This window comes from Hyperolius riggenbachi, chromosome 5 (assembly GCF_040937935.1).
Source record: "Hyperolius riggenbachi isolate aHypRig1 chromosome 5, aHypRig1.pri, whole genome shotgun sequence".
NCBI lineage: Eukaryota > Metazoa > Chordata > Amphibia > Anura > Hyperoliidae > Hyperolius > Hyperolius riggenbachi.
In genome coordinates, this window is record NC_090650.1 from 35301671 (window position 1) to 35322574 (window position 20904).

Here is a 20904-nt window from a genome sequence, read left to right on the forward strand (position 1 = left end):
TCACTTCGGCTCCCCGCCGCTGTCCCGGTCCGGAAGCTGACCCCGAGGTCATCCGCACTGCACATGTGCGAACCGCCGCTGTCAATCAAGCCCCAGGTGAGTAAAGTTTTTTTTTTGTTACATTCACCTGATGACTCCTTTAACTACAAAGAGAACCAGAGACAAAGCACCCTCATGTATTTTACCATATATATATCAATGGGAACATGACAGTAAACACCTACTCTGCTCTTTGTTTCATTCTGTACTGCTCAGTCTGCCTATTATCAGCTCTGATAAGAATCCCCGACTGAGCATTCAGTCTAGCTTTCACCGGAATTATTATAGCTCAGTCAGTCTTCTGTGATGTCTTTTCAAGCCCAAGTCTGCCCCCTTGTGGCACTGCTTTCCTGCTATTTATCCTCAAAGCAGCAAAGCAGAGCCACAAGGGGGCAGGCTTGGGCTTGAAAAGACATCATAGAAGACTGACTCTATAGCTATAATCATTCCTGTGAAAGCTAGACTGAATGCTCATTCGGGGATTCTTATCAGGGCTGATAACAGGCAGATTTAGCAGAGAAGAATGAAAGAGAGCAGGGTAGGTTTTTACGGTCATGTTCCCACCGATATATATGGTAAAATACATGAGGGTGCTTCGTCTCTGGTTCTCTTTTTTAAGGATCTAGATAGTTGAAATCCACACCCTGCCAGCCAGATAGCCATCAAAACGTAGATTGCAACTATCAAGGTCCTCCCTCCCACCGATGAATCCCTGCCGTCTCCCGCCGCAGCTCATTCACTCTGCCTGTCTCTATGACGGCAGAGCCCTGTGAGCGGGTCAGGAGCCGATTTCATTGGCTCCTGGCTAGGCCTGAACGATTTATCGTTTTGAAACCGAAATTGCGATCATGGAAATGGCGATTCCGTGATTATCAGAGCGGCGATTTCTGCCGATAATCCTACCGCTGTGCTGCAGTGTAACAGTTCAGCCACACAGTCCATTTCCTGCTTGCCGCTTTGTGTAAGTAGTGGCGGCTTTGCTGCTCTCACCATCTCCTTCCGCCTAGTGCTCGGAGACAGACAAGTGATTGGCTTCTAACAGGTGCAAAATGTAACATAGGAAAAAACAGAGAATCAGCCGCCGCCTCCTCGCTCATCCCTGTGTTGTGTGACAGCGCTGCCGCCTTAGACCACAGCCGTTCTCAGACGGGTGGTAAAGTGACAGAAGAGAAGACGCCTGGCTGCGTCCACACTTCTGTCTACTGCGTTGGACCCCCGGAGTCACTCTGCTCAGCCCAGCGCCCACCAGCCCAAGCTTCAGAGACTTCATGGTCTACCTGTGGGAGAGAATGCCCACAATGAGACCGTAAGCCCCGGGAGACCTATCAGACACCAGCTGCCGCCCGCCAATCCTGACAAGAGCACCCGATACACAGTCCATTGCGTCACCAGACCCGGCTCCGCTTGCAAAGGGGGGGGGGGGGGTAGGACAGTTTGCTGAGGGTGAGAAGCTGGTGTACGACTGCCTATATATATATATCAAGAGATCCCGATAGTACAATCTTGCCTTTTCCATATATCTTGCCTAATCTGTCTGTTCTATTCAATCTGTTGGCTCATATTCTGTGGCAAAATTGTACAATCTATATTGTATGGCGATTGCCTGATTGAGGTGGTTATGCCAGGCATGCCCAGATAAGTGAAAAGTCTAGTTTTTAGTTGACTATGTTGCCTTAAGCTTCTTTTGATTGTTGGTAGCTTTCCAGACTTGTTTGTTTTGAAATCAGCTCCCAAAACCGCTAGCATATTGCGGATCTGCTAGCTTTTGGTGTGCACTGGGCCCAACTGACAATTCTTTGCATCCTCACAAGTTTGCCTTAGGCGGCAAAAAAGTCTAGAACTGGCCCTGGTGATATTTTTTTTTTCTCAATAAAGTCTTTATTGAAATTTTCATCAACAGTTTTGACAAAGATAATAAAACCGCTAACAAACAACTAAGATAGAACAGCAATAACAAAAACAAAATTGACCAATGAAAGCCCTGGTGATATTATTCATAAGCCAAATTGTGGTTCCACTCCAACCAGGCTTGATAACTGGCCAAAGCTTGCCCTGCGGACTCTCACAGAACTAAAGGAAAGACTCTGAATTGCTGGCACTGCACACGCAAACTGATCCTTGTGGCCAGGCCTGGGACAGTGCACAAAATCAAGAATCAAATCAAAATCACAATTTGACAGAAATTGTGCAATTCAATCTTTTCCTAAAATCGTTCAGGCCTACTCCTGGCCCTGTCTTTCAATGCAAGCAATTCCCATTGGCTTACATTGAAAGACAGGGTCAGGAGCCAATGAAAGCTGCTCCTGACCGGCTCACAGGAACTCTGCCATCCTATGAGTGGCCCAGGTTCCCGACGTGCGGCGGTGACGGCAGTTGCGGCAGATATGTGCAGCGATTCATCGGGGTTTCCGCCATTTCTGTACCAGCGGTCTTAAGGGGGCAGAGACTGCTGGTACTTAAGTGATCAGCAGGGCCGGATTTGGGGAAAGGCCCCCAAGACTGGTGCCTAGGGCGCCAGAATCCACCAGAAGGTGAGGGGCGGGTGGTGACAGGTTGACTTCACCTGTCACCAGCCCTGAAATCTGCTTCCTAAGTCCGCAGCATCCACATCACCGCTGCTACACAGCGCTTCCTGTTACACCGCTAATCCTCTTCCTGCTCAGCCGCCCCTCCACCTTCCCAGAGAGTAGGAGCCGGTGCGAATGTCCATCTTCATCCTCTCTTCCCCCCTCAGTCACTCGCAGAGCGGGAGTCAGTCACCGAACTTTCCTCTGTCTCACTGTCACATGTAAGAGACGCTGACTGGATTGAGAGATGCACTGCAGAGGCTGACACTGACCAGTGAGACAGAGGAATCTTCAGCGCTGAAAGTTCAGTGACTGACTCCCGCTCTGCGAGTGACTGAGGGGGGAAGAGAGGATGAAGAAATCCGCACCGGCTGCTGGGGGAGGGGGGTCGGCTAGAGGTGATGGGGACAGAATCGGGCTTCCTACACTTAGGGGGAGGGGGGTTACTTGTGGACGGCATTTGGCAGCCTATACTAAGGGAGGTGGGGACAGCATCTGGCCACATATACTGAGGGGGAACATCATCTGGCTACCTATACTAAGAGGGGCACCATCTGGCTACCTATACTAAGGGGGGCACCATCTGGCTACCTATACTAAGGGGGGCACCATCTAGGTACATATACTAAGGGGGGCAGCATCTGGCTACCTATACTAAGGGGGGGTGGGCAGCATCTGGCTGCCTATAATAAATGGGGGACAGCATCTGGCTACCTATACTAAGGGGGGCAGCATCTGGCTACCTATACTAAGGGGGGGGGCAGCATCTGGCTGCCTATAATAAATGGGGGACAGCATCTGGCTACCTATACTAAGGGGGGCAGCATCTGGCTACCTATACTAAGGGGGGGAGGGCAGCATCTGGCTGCCTATAATAAATGGGGGACAGCATCTGGCTACCTATACTAAGGGGGGCAGCATCTGGCTGCCTATACTAAGGGGGGGTGGGCAGCATCTGGCTGCCTATAATAAATGGGGGACAGCATCTGGCTACCTATACTAAGGGGGGCAGCATCTGGCTACCTATACTAAGGGGGGCAGCATCTGGCTACCTATACTAAGGGGGGCAGCATCTGGCTACCTATACTAAGGGGGGCAGCATCTGGCTACATATACTAAGGGGGGCAGCATCTGGCTACCTATACTAAGGGGGGGGGGGGTGGGCAGCATCTGGCTGCCTATAATAAATGGGGGACAGCATCTGGCTACCTATACTAAGGGGGGCAGCATCTGGCTACCTATACTAAGGGGGGGGGGGCAGCATCTGGCTGCCTATAATAAAAGGGGGACAGCATCTGGCTACATATACTAAGAGGGGGGAGGAACACAACATTTGGGTAAGGAAGAAGAGGGTCTCAGGCAGCAGTGAGGGGTCTGAATATGCTCAGTACAGGAACAGTGGACAACAGGATGATCTATTAAAGGACAACTGTAAAGAAAGGGATATGGATGCTTCCATATTTATTTCCTTTTAAACAATACCAGTTGCCTGGCAGCCCTGCTGATTTATTTGGCTGCAGTAGTGTCTGAATCACACCAGAAAGGAGCATGCAGCTAATCTTGCACAGATCTGACAATAATGTCAGAAACACCTAATTTGCTGCATGCTTGTTCAGGGGCTATGACTAGAAGCATTAGAGGCAGAGGATCAGCAGGATAGCCAGGCAACTGGTATTGCTTAAAATGAAATAAATATGACAGCCTCCCTATCCATCTAGTTACAGTTGTCCTTTAAGGTATTTTTTGTGTAATGTTCACTTTAAGACTTTTTGCTTGGGGAAAGTGTAAGTTTGGGGGTGAGATGTTGGTAGCAGTGGTGGTGGGGGGGGGGGAGTGGGGATTTTTTTTTTGGGGGGGTAGGGGGCGGCTGGTGGCAGTGGGCCTTGGGCGGTAAAAGGTACAAATCCGGCCCTGGTGATCAGTCAGCTTTCTGCTTAGTACTACTGTGCAGGCGCGGAATTCCCCGACGCGCCGACTTACCCCGACTGGCCTAAGATACCAAGATCCTGTACCGAAGATCCAGGAGCCGGAGGACGGCACCGAGGGAGTGATCAGGCCGGAGGGGGCTGGAGGAAGCCCCAGGTATGTATGAATTATTTTTTTTACGTTTCGTCTCTGGTACACTTTAAGGGCCACATAAAATGGTGAGGAGAGCCGCATTCAGCCCGCGAGCCTTGACACCCTTGCTCTACAGAATCCTGAGGCTTCCTTCTTCTTAAGTATCCATCTTTCAGATTAACTTTTAAACATTTTACCATTTATTGCTTACCCGCCAGTGTTCATTTTTTCCACATTATTACAGCGTGGATCAAAGCGCTCCAGCGTCATATCAAATTTCAGGCGCAAAATCGATAAGGCAATATGATAGTATTATTATTGATAGGGAGCACATATTCAAAACATCGCATTGCAGTTATGTAAAAAGAGAATGTATCCAGATTGTACCAGCGGCTCCTGTACAACCAGATAGTTCACAAGACCAACGCTGCATAACAGGAAATAAACACACTCACCAGCAAGCGTAATGCACAGGTGCCCACTGGTCATTGTCCAGCTGATTGACTGATAATCCTTCATCTAATAACTTGTTCAGTAGTGTAGTGTCACCTTCACAGGCACTGCGGTGCAGAGGAAAATCATCCACCCACTGGCGCTCTCTAGTGGATAAAAATATAACGTGCATGAACAAGTACAATTCTAAACACTTACGGCCCGTTTCCACTGGAGCGGAAACCACTCTGAATCCGCAGTTTCCCCGCAGGCAAATCGCTCGGGGAAACTGCCATAGGAAACTATGGCGCTGCCGGCCGAATCGCTTACCCTAGCGATTGGGCCGACACTGCCCACAGTTTTCGCGCAGCGATTGGGCCGACACTGCCCACAGTTTTCGCGCATGAGGCTGCATGGCATGGCTTCTGGGATTCGCCTGCGTTCCCGCAGACCCGGAAATGCCGCCGCGCGTCTCACTGACGCGTGCGGCACAAGTGGAAACGTGCCTTAACAGTAAAGTGACACAGAAGTGGAAAAAAAACTCCGTATGTAATGGTTCGTATGTGTAGTACTAATAATTAATAGTGCATTAGTAGCAAAGAAAATAATCTCATATTTTAATTTTTAGCTATCTAGCTTTTTATAATATTGCATAATTCTCTAATATTGGCAATTAGAAGCCACACTCTATTTTAAACTATAAGACAAGCAGAGCTAATGAGCCATCTTCCATGGAGTAAAAATGTTATCCAAATCGGTCTCTGACTGTTTCTTTGTTGTATAAATGTTCCGGAAAGCAGCGACCAAATTGGTCGTGGAGCTCAGATAAGCTCTTTTGCATAGATAACAACTGAAGTTTCTTAAGGGACACCCGAGGCGAAAATAAACTAATGAAATAAACGATTGCATCTATCTTCCTTCTCCTAAAAATGACTTTTAAAGATATTCCACACTTTTATTTTATGCTTAAATCTACTTTTTAAGTTTTAACAGTGTTATTGCTTTTGCTCAGTGACACATTCATTGATGTATGCCAGGACTAAAATCTATGAATTATTGACCCTTTTTATCTCTTTTCTGCTCTCAGAAGCCATTTTCTGCTAGGAAAGTGTTTTATAGTTGGAATTTCTTATCAGTGACACTGTGGTCACTTCCTGTCAGGACTGAGTCAGCCACTTACATACCTGATATTTAACTCTTTCAGGCAGAGAAAGAAAAACAGAAACACAGCATAGTTGTGTGTGCTAGGCACTGTACATACACATGTCTATCTCATCACGTCACCTCGGGTATCCTTTAAAGCCCCATCTACACGGTACAATTTTTCATCAGATTGACCCGTGATCTGATAAGAAATTGCATTGTGTGTAGAAATCCAAATTGTTTCCGATCGATTTTGCATTGATAAGTACCCAAAAGTGATCGGAATCCAATCAGATTGGATGGAAATTATCTAATAGATCCATCTGACGGAATATTGTGCCATGTAGATGGGACTTTACTCTTCCTGTACTGGAAACAATATCAGTGCTGCTAATGTTCTGTTTCTTACCTGTACCACACATAGAAATCATTATATCATACGTTTATTTTCACTTCAGATTCCCTTTAAAGGACGGCTGAAATGAGAGGTATATGGAGGCTGCCATATTTATTTCCTTTTAAAGCAATACCAGTTGCCTGGCAGCCCTGCTGATCCTCTGGCTCTAGTACTTTCAGCCATAGACCCTAAACAAGTAGGTGTCCATAGACCCTGAACAAGCAGGTGTTTCTGACATTATTGTCAGATCTGACAAGATTAGCTGCATGCTTGTTTCTGGTGTAATTCAGACACTACTGCAGCCAAATAGATCAGCAGGGCTTCCAGACAACTGGTATTGTTTAACAGGAAATAAATATGGCAGCCTCCGTATTTTTCTCACTTCAGTTGCCCTTTAAGCTTTCTAGTCTATTTTACTGATCCAGTTCTGATGTACACTGTCAGTAATACAGAACTTACTCATTTCACCCCAAAGGAAAACACAGTCTAACTCGTTTTCTTTTCTGCAGGCAATGAGGCAGAGCTTATTTACATAAAACCAAAATTTAGCAAATATAGGACATTTGCATCTTATAGTGCACTAATTCGCCTATGCTATTGAACGCACTGTTAGCTGCTTGGTCTCTCCGTTTATGTGATCTATAAGGGTCATAGGACTGGCATGAAGCCTATTGGCCCAGGCTGCCTTGCACTATGAATATATGGCTGCCGAGCCTATACTCACCTGTGTGTGAGCATTCTGATTGTACCTGTATGGCAGTTTTTTTTTTCCTTTAGTAAGCAGCTTTAGTTATTTATGTGATTTGGCCTAAAGGTGTGTACACATGCACAATTACTGTTGCCCACAGAGATCGGGACTCGATCCCTTGGGTGACAGTTTGGGGCCAGAGTGCTGTACAGATGCGCTGCTACTCTATTCCCCTTAAACCTACTCCATTCAAACCAGGGAGGATTCTGATTGGTTTCTTACCATCCAACGGGAGCTGGTTGCTTCTGATGGGGCTCTAATCTGTATAGCGGCACTTCTCCTTACAATAAGTGGCGGTGGTAGCAATTAGATAAGACCACAATGAGAAGGCGGCAGGTGAGTAAAAAGAAAAAAAAATACCCTCCAAACTGGTGAAAAGTACACGGCGATAAGCCTAGCGAAAAAGGACAATGTCCGTTCTCATAGGCTTTCATTAATTCAGCTGGCATCTGCTTCGCCCAGCCAATTCGGAAAAGTCGTGCAGGACCCATACTTGGGTTCCACTCACGTGAACGGATCAGTTCCAAATGGATTGTTGAAGCAGAATGTTTTTATGTGCAGTGTGAACACAGCTTGAAACTAGGGATTGGTAATGAGATGCCAATAATTTCGAGTTGATGCAGGATTATGCAAAATGTATGCAGCCTGAAAATGGACCAGTCAAACTTATCCTCAGTAGGATTTGATTGGTTCATTTTCAAGCTGCATAAATTTGCATACAAAAATGTGCATAATCCTGCATGGATTTGAAATTATTTGCATCTCATGGACCATCCCTACCTGAAACTAGGACTTGAAGCTGCGCATGTTTAGGTCAGACTACAGTACATAAGGAAGATAGAAAGGATGGGGACAGTACTTGTCTTCCATGACGCTGCTCATGCTCCGGTGCCACTTGTCCCTCTTCGGGATCTGGATCTTGGAATAGTCTGGAGCTCCCAGCCCAAAGTACGGGTTTATCACCACTTTATCAACCTACAAGAGAGGAAGAGAGGGTCATTTCCCTGTAACCCGGTCATATAGCAGCAGGATCTGATTACCGGTACTTACATAATTCATCATTGCAGAAATGAAGACAGGGGGTCGGGGGGAAATGAGTTAAACTTACCCAGGGCTTCTAATGGTCCCCCGCAGACATCCTGTGCTCGTGCAGCCACTCACCGATGCTCCGGCCCCGCCTCCGGTTCACTTCTGGAATTTCTGACTTTAAAGTCTGAAAACCACTGCGCCTGCGTTGCCGTGTCCTCACTCCCGCTGATGTCACCAGGAGTGTACTGCGCAGAGACAGACCATAATTGGCCTGCGCTGTGCGCTCTTGATGACATCAGCGGGAGCGAGTACATGGCAATGCAGGCGCAGTGGTTTTCAGACTTTAAAGTCTGAAATTCCAGAAGTGAACCGGAGGCGGGGCCGGAGCATCGGTGAGTGGCTGCGCGGGCACAGGATATCTGCGGGGGACCATTAGAAGCCCCAGGTAAGTTCAACTCATTTTCCCCCGACCCCCCTACAGTATTCCTTTAAAGAGTAACTGTTAGGCATAAAATCTAAAATCAATGTTCTATAAGTAGCTGTTCTACAAGTAAAATGGATGCTAAAGAGGCAATATAAAAGTGTAAAATTTAATCTCATCTTTTTGCTGATTGATTTTTATTCCTCATGCCCCCTGGCTCTAATGTGGTATGCAGAGTAGCAGCCACAAAAGAGAAGTGACGTCACATGCAAATTCAGCCTTGATTGGCTGAAGTCTCTGTCACTCTCGTCACTGCCAGCTGCTAGGGCGTGGAAGGGGAGCAAGAAGCTGTCCCCTGACACTGTCCTCAGCCCCCCTCCTGCAGTGTGCCATGTCCGCACTCCCGCCGCATCTTTCTCCCCCTGCATGCATGTCCCTTCGGCATCCCTTCTCTGGTCTAATGGGGTCAAAGCCAAGCACCTTACAAAAGGTTAAAGTGAACCAGGGATCAAAAAACACATACTCACCTAAGAAGAGGGAAGTCTCTGGATTCTGTAGAGGCTTCCCACATCCTCTTCTTGTTGCTAGCGGGACCCTCTGGAAGATCCGGGTCGTGCTCCTCTTCATGCATGAGTGCGGCTGTGCTGCAACCACGCAGGCACCAATGCACCTGCGCAGTAGCCCGTAGCTGCTTGTGAGGCTCTGGCTTACTGCAGAGGCACAGGTGTACTCGTGCAGGCACAGAATGACCATGCTCGGGCGTGAAGAGAAGCGTGGTGCAGATCTTCAATCCAAGTTTGTTGGATTTATTGGGGAAGGGGGTGGGAGTAGAAGTTCATGAGTGGCAACGGAGGGCCAAAGGACAGCGTGGGAGGTCTTTACCAGACCCAGAGGCTTCCCTCTTCTTAACCCCTTTGGGACCAAGGACATTACAGTTACGTCCTCTGTGTGGCTGACTGCTGCAGACAGGATGCAACTGTAACAGTCCCGCCGCGGTCGCACGGACCTGGCCGGGGAGAGGACAGCTGACATCTCCCCTCACTGATCAGGAGCCATGTGATTTGCGCCTGATCATGTGATCACTACAATCCCTGCTGATCGTTATGATCACTAAAGGCAGCGGCACCAGAAGAGGACCGGGACTCACCTCTCCTGACGTTCCTCCGATGATCATCGCTTCCCCTCCGCTCTGCCTGGCATCCAGCCTTGGGTGCTGGGCTTGATGACATCATCAAGTTGGGACCCAGTACTTAGCGTTAGTGTGAGGCTAGATGGCGGGGAGAGCTGCTCGCCGCTGGACCTGGGAAGGTGAGTAATGCCTATCTATACTGAGGACACCTATGCCTAGCTACCTATACTGAGGACACCTATGCCTGGCTACCTATACTGAGGACACCTACGCCTTGCTGTCTATACTGGGGACATCTAAACCTTGCTTCCTATACTGAGGACACCTATGCCTGGCTACCTATACTGAGGACACCTATGCCTGGCTGTCTATACTGAGGACACCTATGCCTGGCTGTCTATACTGAGGACACCTATGCCTGGCTGTCTATACTGAGGACACCTATGCCTGGCTACCTATACTGAGGACACTTATGCCTGGCTACCTATACTGAGGACACCTATGCCTGGCTATCTATACTGAGGACACCTACGCCTGGCTACCTATACTGAGGACACCTACGCCTGGCTACCTATACTGAGGACACCTATACCTGGCTGTCTATACTGAGGACACCTATGCCTGGCTGTCTATACTGAGGACACCTATGCCTGGCTATCTATACTGAGGACACCTATGCCTGGCTACCTATACTGAGGACACCTATGCCTGGCTATCTATACTGAGGACACCTATGCCTGGCTATCTATACTGAGGACACCTATGCCTGGCTACCTATACTGAGGACACCTATGCCTGGCTATCTATACTGAGGACACCTATGCCTGGCTGTCTATACTGAGGACACCTATGCCTGGCTACCTATACTGAGGACACCTATGCCTGGCTACCTATACTGAGGACACCTATGCCTGGCTATCTATACTGAGGACACCTATGCCTGGCTACCTATACTGAGGACACCTATGCCTGGCTACCTATACTGAGGACACCTATGCCTGGCTACCTATACTGAGGACACCTATGCCTGGCTATCTATACTGAGGACACCTATGCCTGGCTACCTATACTGAGGACACCTATGCCTGGCTATCTATACTGAGGACACCTATGCCTGGCTACCTATACTGAGGACACCTATGCCTGGCTACCTATACTGAGGACACCTATGCCTGGCTATCTATACTGAGGACACCTATGCCTGGCTACCTATACTGAGGACACCTATGCCTGGCTATCTATACTGAGGACACCTATGCCTGGCTATCTATACTGAGGACACCTATGCCTGGCTATCTATACTGAGGACACCTACGCCTGGCTACCTATACTGAGGACACCTACGCCTGGCTGTCTATACTGAGGACACCTATACCTGGCTATCTATACTGAGGACACCTACGCCTGGCTACCTATACTGAGGACACCTACGCCTGGCTGTCTATACTGAGGACACCTACGCCTGGCTATCTATACTGAGGACACCTATGCCTGGCTGTCTATACTGAGGACACCTATGCCTGGCTGTCTATACTGAGGACACCTATGCCTGGCTACCTATACTGAGGACACCTATGCCTGGCTACCTATACTGAGGACACCTATGCCTGGCTCTCTATACTGAGGACACCTATGCCTGGCTACCTATACTGAGGACACCTATGCCTGGCTATCTATACTGAGGACACCTATGCCTGGCTACCTATACTGAGGACACCTATGCCTGGCTACCTATACTGAGGACACCTATGCCTGGCTATCTATACTGAGGACACCTATGCCTGGCTACCTATACTGAGGACACCTATGCCTGGCTATCTATACTGAGGACACCTATGCCTGGCTACCTATACTGAGGACACCTATGCCTGGCTATCTATACTGAGGACACCTATGCCTGGCTATCTATACTGAGGACACCTATGCCTGGCTACCTATACTGAGGACACCTATGCCTGGCTACCTATACTGAGGACACCTATGCCTGGCTATCTATACTGAGGACACCTATGCCTGGCTACCTATACTGAGGACACCTATGCCTGGCTATCTATACTGAGGACACCTACGCCTGGCTGTCTATACTGAGGACACCTATGCCTGGCTCTCTATACTGAGGACACCTACGCCTGGCTACCTATACTGAGGACACCTACGCCTGGCTACCTATACTGAGGACACCTACGCCTGGCTATCTATACTGAGGACACCTATGCCTGGCTATCTATACTGAGGACACCTATGCCTGGCTACCTATACTGAGGACACCTATGCCTGGCTACCTATACTGAGGACACCTATGCCTGGCTATCTATACTGAGGACACCTACGCCTCGCTGTCTATATCGGGGACACCTACGCCTCGCTGTCTATATCGGGGACACCTACGCCTCGCTGTCTATATCGGGGACACCTACGCCTCGCTGTCTATACCGGGGACACCTAAGCCATGCTGTCTATACTGGGGACACCTAAGCCATGCTGTCTATACTGGGGAAACCTATGCCTGACTATCTATACTGGCGACACCTAAAATGACAAAACTGCTCTGGTCCTTAAGGAGGATTAATATGCCGGTCCTCAAGTGGTTAAAGCAAGTATGTTTTTTTAGACCAGAGGTTTACCTCGTGTACACTTTAAAAGTCAATCGATTGGTTAGGTTTAGATCAAACGTGATTGAGGGAAAAGCTGAACAGTTTGCATTTAACTGAACTGAACAGATTTTAAAACATTCAAAAACAATCACTTTAAAGTCACTCTAAAATTGAGAATTAAAAAAGATTGCATTAGAATATATATATGTGTGTGGGCACCATAGGTGTAGTCAGTTTTATTTGGTAACTGCTAACTGACAGAAAAACAAAGCAGTTTGATTATCGTGTATGAGAACTCTACCCTGTTGGTGTACTGCAGGTCTGATCCAAAGAGAGGGTTGTAAATACAGATGTCTGCTTTTTCCAGAGCCATCATTTTGGTCTTGATCTCCAGGGCGGTGTAGCCCATGTGAAGCGAGTCTTCCGATTGGCCGTCTTCTGATGAGTAAGCCGGATTGGTGATGTTGGTTTTTATCCTCTCTAGAGGAGACGGCCGGAACAGAGCAGCAATGGCGTGAGACTTTGTGTGTTGCTCATCCAACCACCTATGCAGAAAACACACAGATTAACGCTGAATTTATATTTACTTGTGCTTGAAAATTATTTAAAGCCTATTTTCAGAATCCCCCCCCCCCCCCCCCCAACTAACCCCTCCCTGATCCCAACGATCTACACTTCATTCAGCAACCCTCCCCCTATAGTTATCTATGGAGGAAACATCAGCATCAGGTGATCCCAATCCCCATCTTGTTAGCCATGCAAGCCCAAAATTATGTTGGCTCCGAACAGAGCAGTCCAAATTCTTCACCCTCTTATTTTATAGAGGAACTGTAACCAATGATTGAACTTCATCCCAGTCAGTAGCTGATACCCCCTTTCCCATGAGAAATCTTTACCTTTTCTCAAATAGGTCATCAGGGGCGTTTGTATGGCTGATATTGTGGTGAACCCCCTCCCACAGTGTGATGTAATGACCATGGTCCTGACCGTTTGCTGTCTGTGAACATTACTGCATTATGTAAACATTACAATAGCTGCTGTTTCCAACTGCCAAGCAATCGGTATCTCTGTATGTACAAAGTATATCGATAAATAAAACCTTTTAGCCTATCGCAAGGTTAAAGAGACTCCGTAACAAAAATTGCATCCTGTTTTTTATCATCCTACAAGTTCAAAAAGCTATTCTAATGTGTTCTGGCTTACTGCAGCACTTTCTACTATCACTGTCTCTGTAATAAATCAATGTATCTTTCCCCTGTCAGACTTGTCGGCCTGTGTCTGGAAGGCTGCCAAGTTCTTCAGTGTTGTGGTTCTGCTATGAACTCCCCTTTCCAGGCCCCTCTATGCACACTGCCTGTGTGTTATTTAGGATTAGAGCAGCTTCTTTCTTCTCTCTTATCTTTTACAAGCTGGATAAATCGTCCTCTGAGCTGCCTGGGCTTTTACATACTGAAGAATTACAGACAAGGGCAAAGCTGTTTGCAGGAAGAAACAAGCCTGAAACTTCAGTGCATGAGAACAGGGGGAAAGAAACAAACACACAAATGATCTCTTGAGATTCAAAAGGAAAGCTGTATACAGCCTGCTTGTGTATGGATGTATTTTCTATGCGTGGACATACTGTACATCAATCTACTTCCTGTTTTGGTGGCCATTTTGTTTGTTTATAAACAAACTTTTTAAAACGGTTTTTAACCACTTTTAATGCGGCGAGGAGCGGCAAAATTGTGACAGAGGGGAATAGGAGATGTCCCCTAACGCACTGGTATGTTTACTTTTGTCCGATTTTAACAATACAGATTCTCTTTAAGGGGTGTGGTTATAGATAACAGTTGGTGCTGTCTAGTTTTTTTTCTAGTCTGCCAGTAAAAAAGATGATTATGTGCAGGCTGGTGATTTACAAGACAGGGTTTGAAAATATAACCCAGGTGAAAACACAGGAGAAAAAGTGAGAGGCCCACATGCAAGTCACTTTAACCTGAGTTTTCTCCAAGGGGATATTTTCAAACTTGTCAATAAAATGTGTTTTAAAGGGAACCAGAGAGGAATGGAGCGTGAAAATAGAGCAAGCTTTTATACATACCTGGGGCTTCCTCCAGCCCCATAAGCCTGGATCGCTCCCACGCCGCCATCCTCCGCTTCCTCTATCGTCGGTACCGGGACCCGTCACTTCCGGCGGACGCAGCCAATTGTCCGCATCACACGGGGCTCCCTCCATACCCGTATGCATGAGGCTGCGCAGTAGGCACCCGCAAGCGTACGTGTATGGAGGAAACCCCTGTGATGCGGACAATTGGCCGCGTCCGCCGGCCGACTGGCGGTAATGACGGGACCCGGTACCGGAGGTTCCAGGCAGCGGAGGACGGCGGCGTGGGAGCGATCCGTGCGTACGGGGCTGGAGGAAGCCCCAGGTATGTATAAAAGTTTTGCTGTTATCCTCTCTGGTTCTCTTTAAACCATCAGCAAGCAAAAAAAAAAAAAAAATTAATTAAAAAAAAAAAAAATTAATTAAAAAAAAAAAAAATACTCAAAATAAGTTTGATAGTACTTTTTACCTACCCTTTTTCATTGCAGAGTGCTAAAATGTTATGTTAAAGGGGAACTTAAGCCTATACAAACACACTGTCATTAAGTTACATTAATTATGTTAAATTAGAATAGATAGGTAATATAATCTCTTACCCACCGTTTTAAAAGAACAGGCAAATGTTTGTGATTCATGGGGGCTGCCATCTTTGTCATGGGGGCAGCCATCTTTTTGGTTGAAAGGAGGTGACAAGGAGCAGGAGACAGAGTTCCAACTGTCCTGTGTCCTGATTACCCCTCCCAGCTGCACACGCTAGGCTTCAAATGTCAAATTCAAAATGTAAAAAAAAAAAAAAAAAAAATTGCACCAAAGCAGCAGAATGAGAGCAACATCAGAAATCCCATCATGCTTTGCACAGCATCAGGGGAAAAAAGCCCGGACAGTTTTCTTCTGTGCAGCTAAGAATGAGGCTTGTATAAGAGAAACAAAGTTCTGATGCTGTGATACTGTTAAAGAAACACCAGGCCTTTCAGTGCTGCTGAGTCGATTTTTAGTCCGGAGGTTCACTTTAAATCAAAGATGAAAATTTTCCTCATAGGAGAAAACTTAGGTGAGAAAGAGAATTGCGTGTGGCCCTCAGACCCTCATTCAATTCATCTTTTCTCCTAGGAGATCATTTTCCATAACTTTTCAGCACCCTGCAACTGACAGAGTACCAGCAAGCAAGAAAATAAAATCATTCAGATACCACATTTCCACCTACTTTGGGGTACTTTTCCAAATGCAGAGAGCTGAAAAGTTATTTTAAAGTGAACCTAAACTGATCTGGATTTTCCTTTTAAAGCAATGCCAGTTGCCTGACTCTCCGGCTGATCCTGTGTCTCTAATACTCTCAGCCACAGCCCCTCAACAAGCATGCAGATCAGGCGCTCTGACTGAAGTCAGACTGGATTAGCTGCATGCTTGTTTCAGGTGTGTGAGTCAGCCACTACTGCAGCCAAAGACATCAGAAGGACTGCCAGGCAACTGGTATTGTTTAAAAGGAAACATCCATATCCGTCTGTTTAGGTTCCCTTTAAATACAAGATGAAAAATTATCTCCTAGGAAAACACTCAGGAGAAAACATTCACTTTCAAAACTGCTGCGCTGCCTAGTTACTAATCACCTCCCTAGTAATGCAAAAAGCAAAATCAGTCAGATTGATATAAATATCACCATAAATATCACATAAAATCCACTGAGTGCGCTGTGGTTCCTGTGTAATAGTCAATATTCTTCTGGTGCTAGCCCCTGATGAGTCCTGGTGACGAAACACGTAAGTCGGAGCCAGTACGCCTGACGTAGGTCACGTGGGTCGCAGTGCGGAAGTCCGGAGTCTCGGGAGCCTGAATAGCGGGACGCCGCAGAGAGGCTATTGGAGACGCGTCTGATGCTGGAGAGACTTGCCGCTATGACTCGCTACTCTATCCCTAAAGGGAGTCTGTAAGTTACCCAAGTGCGCGAGAGGCGCAGTGTGTATTCAGTTTGGATTGACATGCTGCGCGATGATTCTGTTTTATGCTTTTATTAAAGGATTTTTTTACTGGAACTGGATATGATCACCGATGCTTTGAGTGATACATATTAATGAACGTGAGATTGCCACCTGAACCACGGTGGTTTACATCTGGTCTCTGGAGGAGCGCGCAATGGAGTGCATAGCACCAGAAGAATATTGACAGGAGAAAACATTGCATATGGGCCCCAGGGCCGGAACCAATTCACCTTTTCTCCAAGCTTTCGCCTAGTTGATATTTTCACACCTGGGCTCATAATGCAATTCAGTTGTTCTCCTAAAGGGGCCCATACACTGAGCCGATTAGTGGCCGATAGATCGCAAATCGATTGGCCGATCGATTTGCGGCCGGCTTCGATTGATCTGACATGCTGGAAAATCTAGGTAGATCTGTTGAGATGGCTTATCAATTTGCATTGGACTTAATGGAAATCTGATGGCAAAAAAATACATCCTGAAATCTATCGGAAATCTGTTCCTAGTAAAAAAAATGTTCCTAAACACATCAGATACACCAGAGATCTATCTGATGATCTATCTGCTGCTAATCTAACCAGTGTATGGCCACCTTGAGTTGTCTCCGAGTAGATTGTTTCCACTCCAGAAAGAAGCTAATAGATTTTTTTGCATTCCCCTCATTGCCAGCAATTATACATAAGCACGAGTGGAGACACTGCCATCTAGTGGCAGTAATAAATAATGTGCTACTGATACAAATCCTTCTCCTGTGTATCAGAAATGGCAAAATACAGTATAATAGATAGACTACATGATTAAAAAGCAAGATTGGACTACAGGAGACAATTAGTGAAGTTGATGGCTGCTGGGAGTTACAGATGTCCAATGAGATGTTAGTAGCTGAACCCCTCCCCTATGGAAGTCCTTACTTGTCCAGGGCCATGAGCATGCGTGCCGTGAGGGTGGAGAAATGGCTGCTGGTCTCGCTGCAAACCCTCATGATGTCCTGCAGGCAGTAAAACACCGGCCCTCCAGGGCTGTACGAGCTCTTTGAGTTATCTACACACACAAGACAATATCAAACAAATACAGTCATTAAAGAAGACCTGTCACTTGAAAAGCTGCAGAATTGTAATGCATGGTTGCGTGTATTTCTGCCTATTTGCAGTGCGATTCCATTCATTATGAATTGAATGCGATAGCAACAGCATTGGAGAAAAATATGAAGCAACACAGGTGCCATGTATCGAGTTGCCCATCTGTGTTGCCTGCAGTACTGGCCTGGAAACAAGGCCCTTTTGAAGTCAGAAGCTGCTGGCTGGTTAATCAGCAGATCATTCAGGCTTAAAGAGAACCCGAGGTGGGATTTAATTATGCTAGTGGGGCACAGAGGCTGTTTGTGCACACTAACACCAGCCTCCGTTGCCCCATGGTGTGCCTCCAAGACCCCCCTGCGCGCCGCTAAACCCCCCGCAGTGCTGGCGACACGCAGCGTGGCGCCAGCACAATGTTTACCTCTGCCTGTCTGTTAGCACCGCTCCCCCGCCTCCTCCGTATCGGCGCTACCAGCCCGCGTCCCTTCTCTCCAATCAGCGGGAGGGAAGGGACGTGGGCGGGTAGCGCTGATACGGAGTTGACGGGGGAGCGGCGCTAACAGATAAGCAGAGGTAAACATTGTGCTGGCGACCAGCTGCGTGTCGCAAGCATTGCGGGGGGTATAGCGGCGCGCAGGGGGGTCTTGGAGGCACACCATGGGGCAACAGAGGCTGGTGTTAGTGTGCACAACCAGCCTCTGTGCCCCACTAGCATAATTAAATCCCACCTCGGGTTCTCTTTAAAGGGAACCTGAACTGAGTAAAAATATTTAAAATAAATGCATGATGTAGCTGCAAATGAATATGACATTCTCGTCGTCAGTTCCTCTCAGAAGCTCACCATTTTCTTCTTACAGTGATCCCTTCCAGTTCTGACAATATTTTGTCAGAACTGAAATATACCAGTTGCTTGCTGTCAGTTAGATATCAGCAGCTGTCAGTTACAACTGAATGTGCAAGATAATGTCCATGTTTCCCCATGGCTCGAGTGAGTGATGTTACAGTTTAACAGTGTGCTGACCAGGAAGCTGTTAGGGGGTAATGGCCATTTTTAAAATGGAGGATGGAGAATTCCATTGATCACAGTGGACAAACAGGACTCAGGAGAGGAGAAAGATTGAGGAGTAGAATACACAGGAGGTAAGTATGACCTGTATGTTTATTTTGACTTGTAATTTTTAGCTCAGGCTCTCTTTAAAGGAAAGGGAACATAACGTGTAGTAAAAAAAAAAAAAAAAAAAAAAGAAAGCAGTTACTTACTTGTGGCTTCTACTGGCCCCCTGCAGTCATCCTGTGCCCACGCCGGTACTCACAATCCTATGGTCCCCCACCGCGGCTAAGTTTGGATTCACCCGATGGACCAGTCGATGGCCACTGCACCTGCACGCATCCTCCTTCTCGCTCCGGTTGCCGGGGGCATCTTGCACAGGAGCAGTAGAGATTTTCTCATTCTGCGTTTGCGCAGGTCGAGCGCGAATGAGGTGCGAGCAGGTGCAGTGGCCATTGACTGGCCAGTCAGGGGAAATTGAAACTTAGCCGCGGCGGGGGACCAGAGGATCGAGAATACCATCATGGGCACAGGATGACTGCAGGGTGCCGGTAGAAGCCCCAGGTAAGCAAAACTGCCTTTTTACTACACTTTAGGTGCTCTTTAAAGTATACCTGAGATCAATGAGAAAAAAACTACACATACCTGGTGCTTCCTTCAGCCCCCTTCAGGCTGATGGGTCCCTCAGCGTCCTGGATTCTCCACTAGGTGGCCCGGTAATTCATCCGGTTGGCGCAGTCCAGCCGTACATGCTCCCTCATTGCCAGAAGTGCAATAGGGAGCGCGCAGTTCCCTGATTGGGTGAATTACCGGGCCGCCTAGTGGAGGATCCAGGCAGCCTGGGAGGAGGGCGAGAGACCAATGAGACTGAAGAGAGCCCCCAGGTATGTCTAATAAAAATGTCTGTTTTTTTTTTTTTTTCTTTTATTGACCTCAGGTTTCCTTTAAAGGGAGTCTGAGGGGAAATTTAAACAAAAAACAGATACTCACTTATGAAGAGGGAAAGCTCTGGGTCCTATAGAGCCTCCCCGTTCTCCTGCTGTCCCCGCGTTCCGCCGCAGGCTCCCCCGTTAGCACTCTACCCCCATGTGTTGGGTTCGGCTTCGGGAGACTTCGGGAGCACTCGGGCTCCCGAAGACGGGACGCTCCATATAGCGCAAGTGCGAACACGCTCTCTCGCGTATTCACGTGTGCGCAGTACAGAGTTGCCCAAGTGCTTCCGAAGACTGCCTAAATTTTCCGCGGAGGGAGATTTAAACCGAAAAGCCTGCAGGGGAACCAGGAGGGCTCTGTAGGACCCCAAAGCTTTCCCTCTCCTTAGGCAAGTATCTGTTTTTTATGTTTTAAATTTCCTTTCAGATTCACTTTAAAGGACACCTGAAGTGAGAGGGATATCAGTGTTCTCTTATTTTAGGAAATAAATGACTTGCACTCCAGCAACGAGATTCAAATGCATAAAGGTTAATACAAATAAGTATACAGCATTGGCATTTGCCATAGACAAACAGTAGTATACAGCACGAATACACAGAAGTGGGAGCAAATCATATGTCCCCTTGGGATCAAAAGAGACCTTGTAAGGCAGTATCAGCATATCAGTGTTCTCCCCAGAAATGTTTTCCAGCCGGGTGGCATGAAAAAGTAGCCGGGTGGGGGAAGGTCACTGTCACGATGGGTGCTACTGGGTGGGAGAAAAGGGGTAAACACTGGCTACTACCAGGGCCGGTTCTAACCAAACTGGGGCCTCGGGGCAAAAGTAACACGGGGCCCCCGACACCAATACTCACTACACCCCCCCCCCCCCCCCCGGCTGCCGCAGGACAGATCCCCCCCTCGTTCGCTCCCCCCCCCCCCCCCCCCTTACCCCAACGCGCTGCCCACCCCACATTGTAATAAAAAGGCAGAGGGAGAGAGACAGACTCACCTCACGAACGATCCAGATAGCGCAGCTCCCATCTGTCTCCTCTGTAGTGATTGTCCTTCACTTCCTGCTTCCCCGCACTAGAGCCCAAACGGATTAGCAGGAAGTGCAGGTCAAGCAATACAGGGGAGACAGATGGGAGCTGTATTTATAATGCTTGGCAGCGCTGTAAGCAGAGTTGCCTTGCATTTTCATCTTGACTCACCTGGTTACTATTTCATGCTACCCGGCTGGAAAAAAATT

The 20904-nt window shown here is 47.5% G+C and overlaps 1 protein-coding gene across 3 annotated transcripts in view; it reads right to left on the bottom strand.

Moving 5' to 3' along the window:
* KRIT1 (KRIT1 ankyrin repeat containing) overlaps positions 1-20904 on the bottom strand; it is a 51331-nt gene that overhangs the window by 16283 nt on the left and 14144 nt on the right. For all 3 annotated transcript variants that reach the window (XM_068235483.1, XM_068235481.1, XM_068235484.1), the window contains 4 exons: positions 17528-17657; positions 12859-13102; positions 8244-8359; positions 5120-5263 (listed from right to left, as the gene is read on the bottom strand). In XM_068235483.1, the coding sequence (XP_068091584.1) occupies positions 5120-5263; positions 8244-8359; positions 12859-13102; positions 17528-17657 (634 nt within the window). The remainder of the gene's footprint in view (positions 1-5119; positions 5264-8243; positions 8360-12858; positions 13103-17527; positions 17658-20904) is intronic.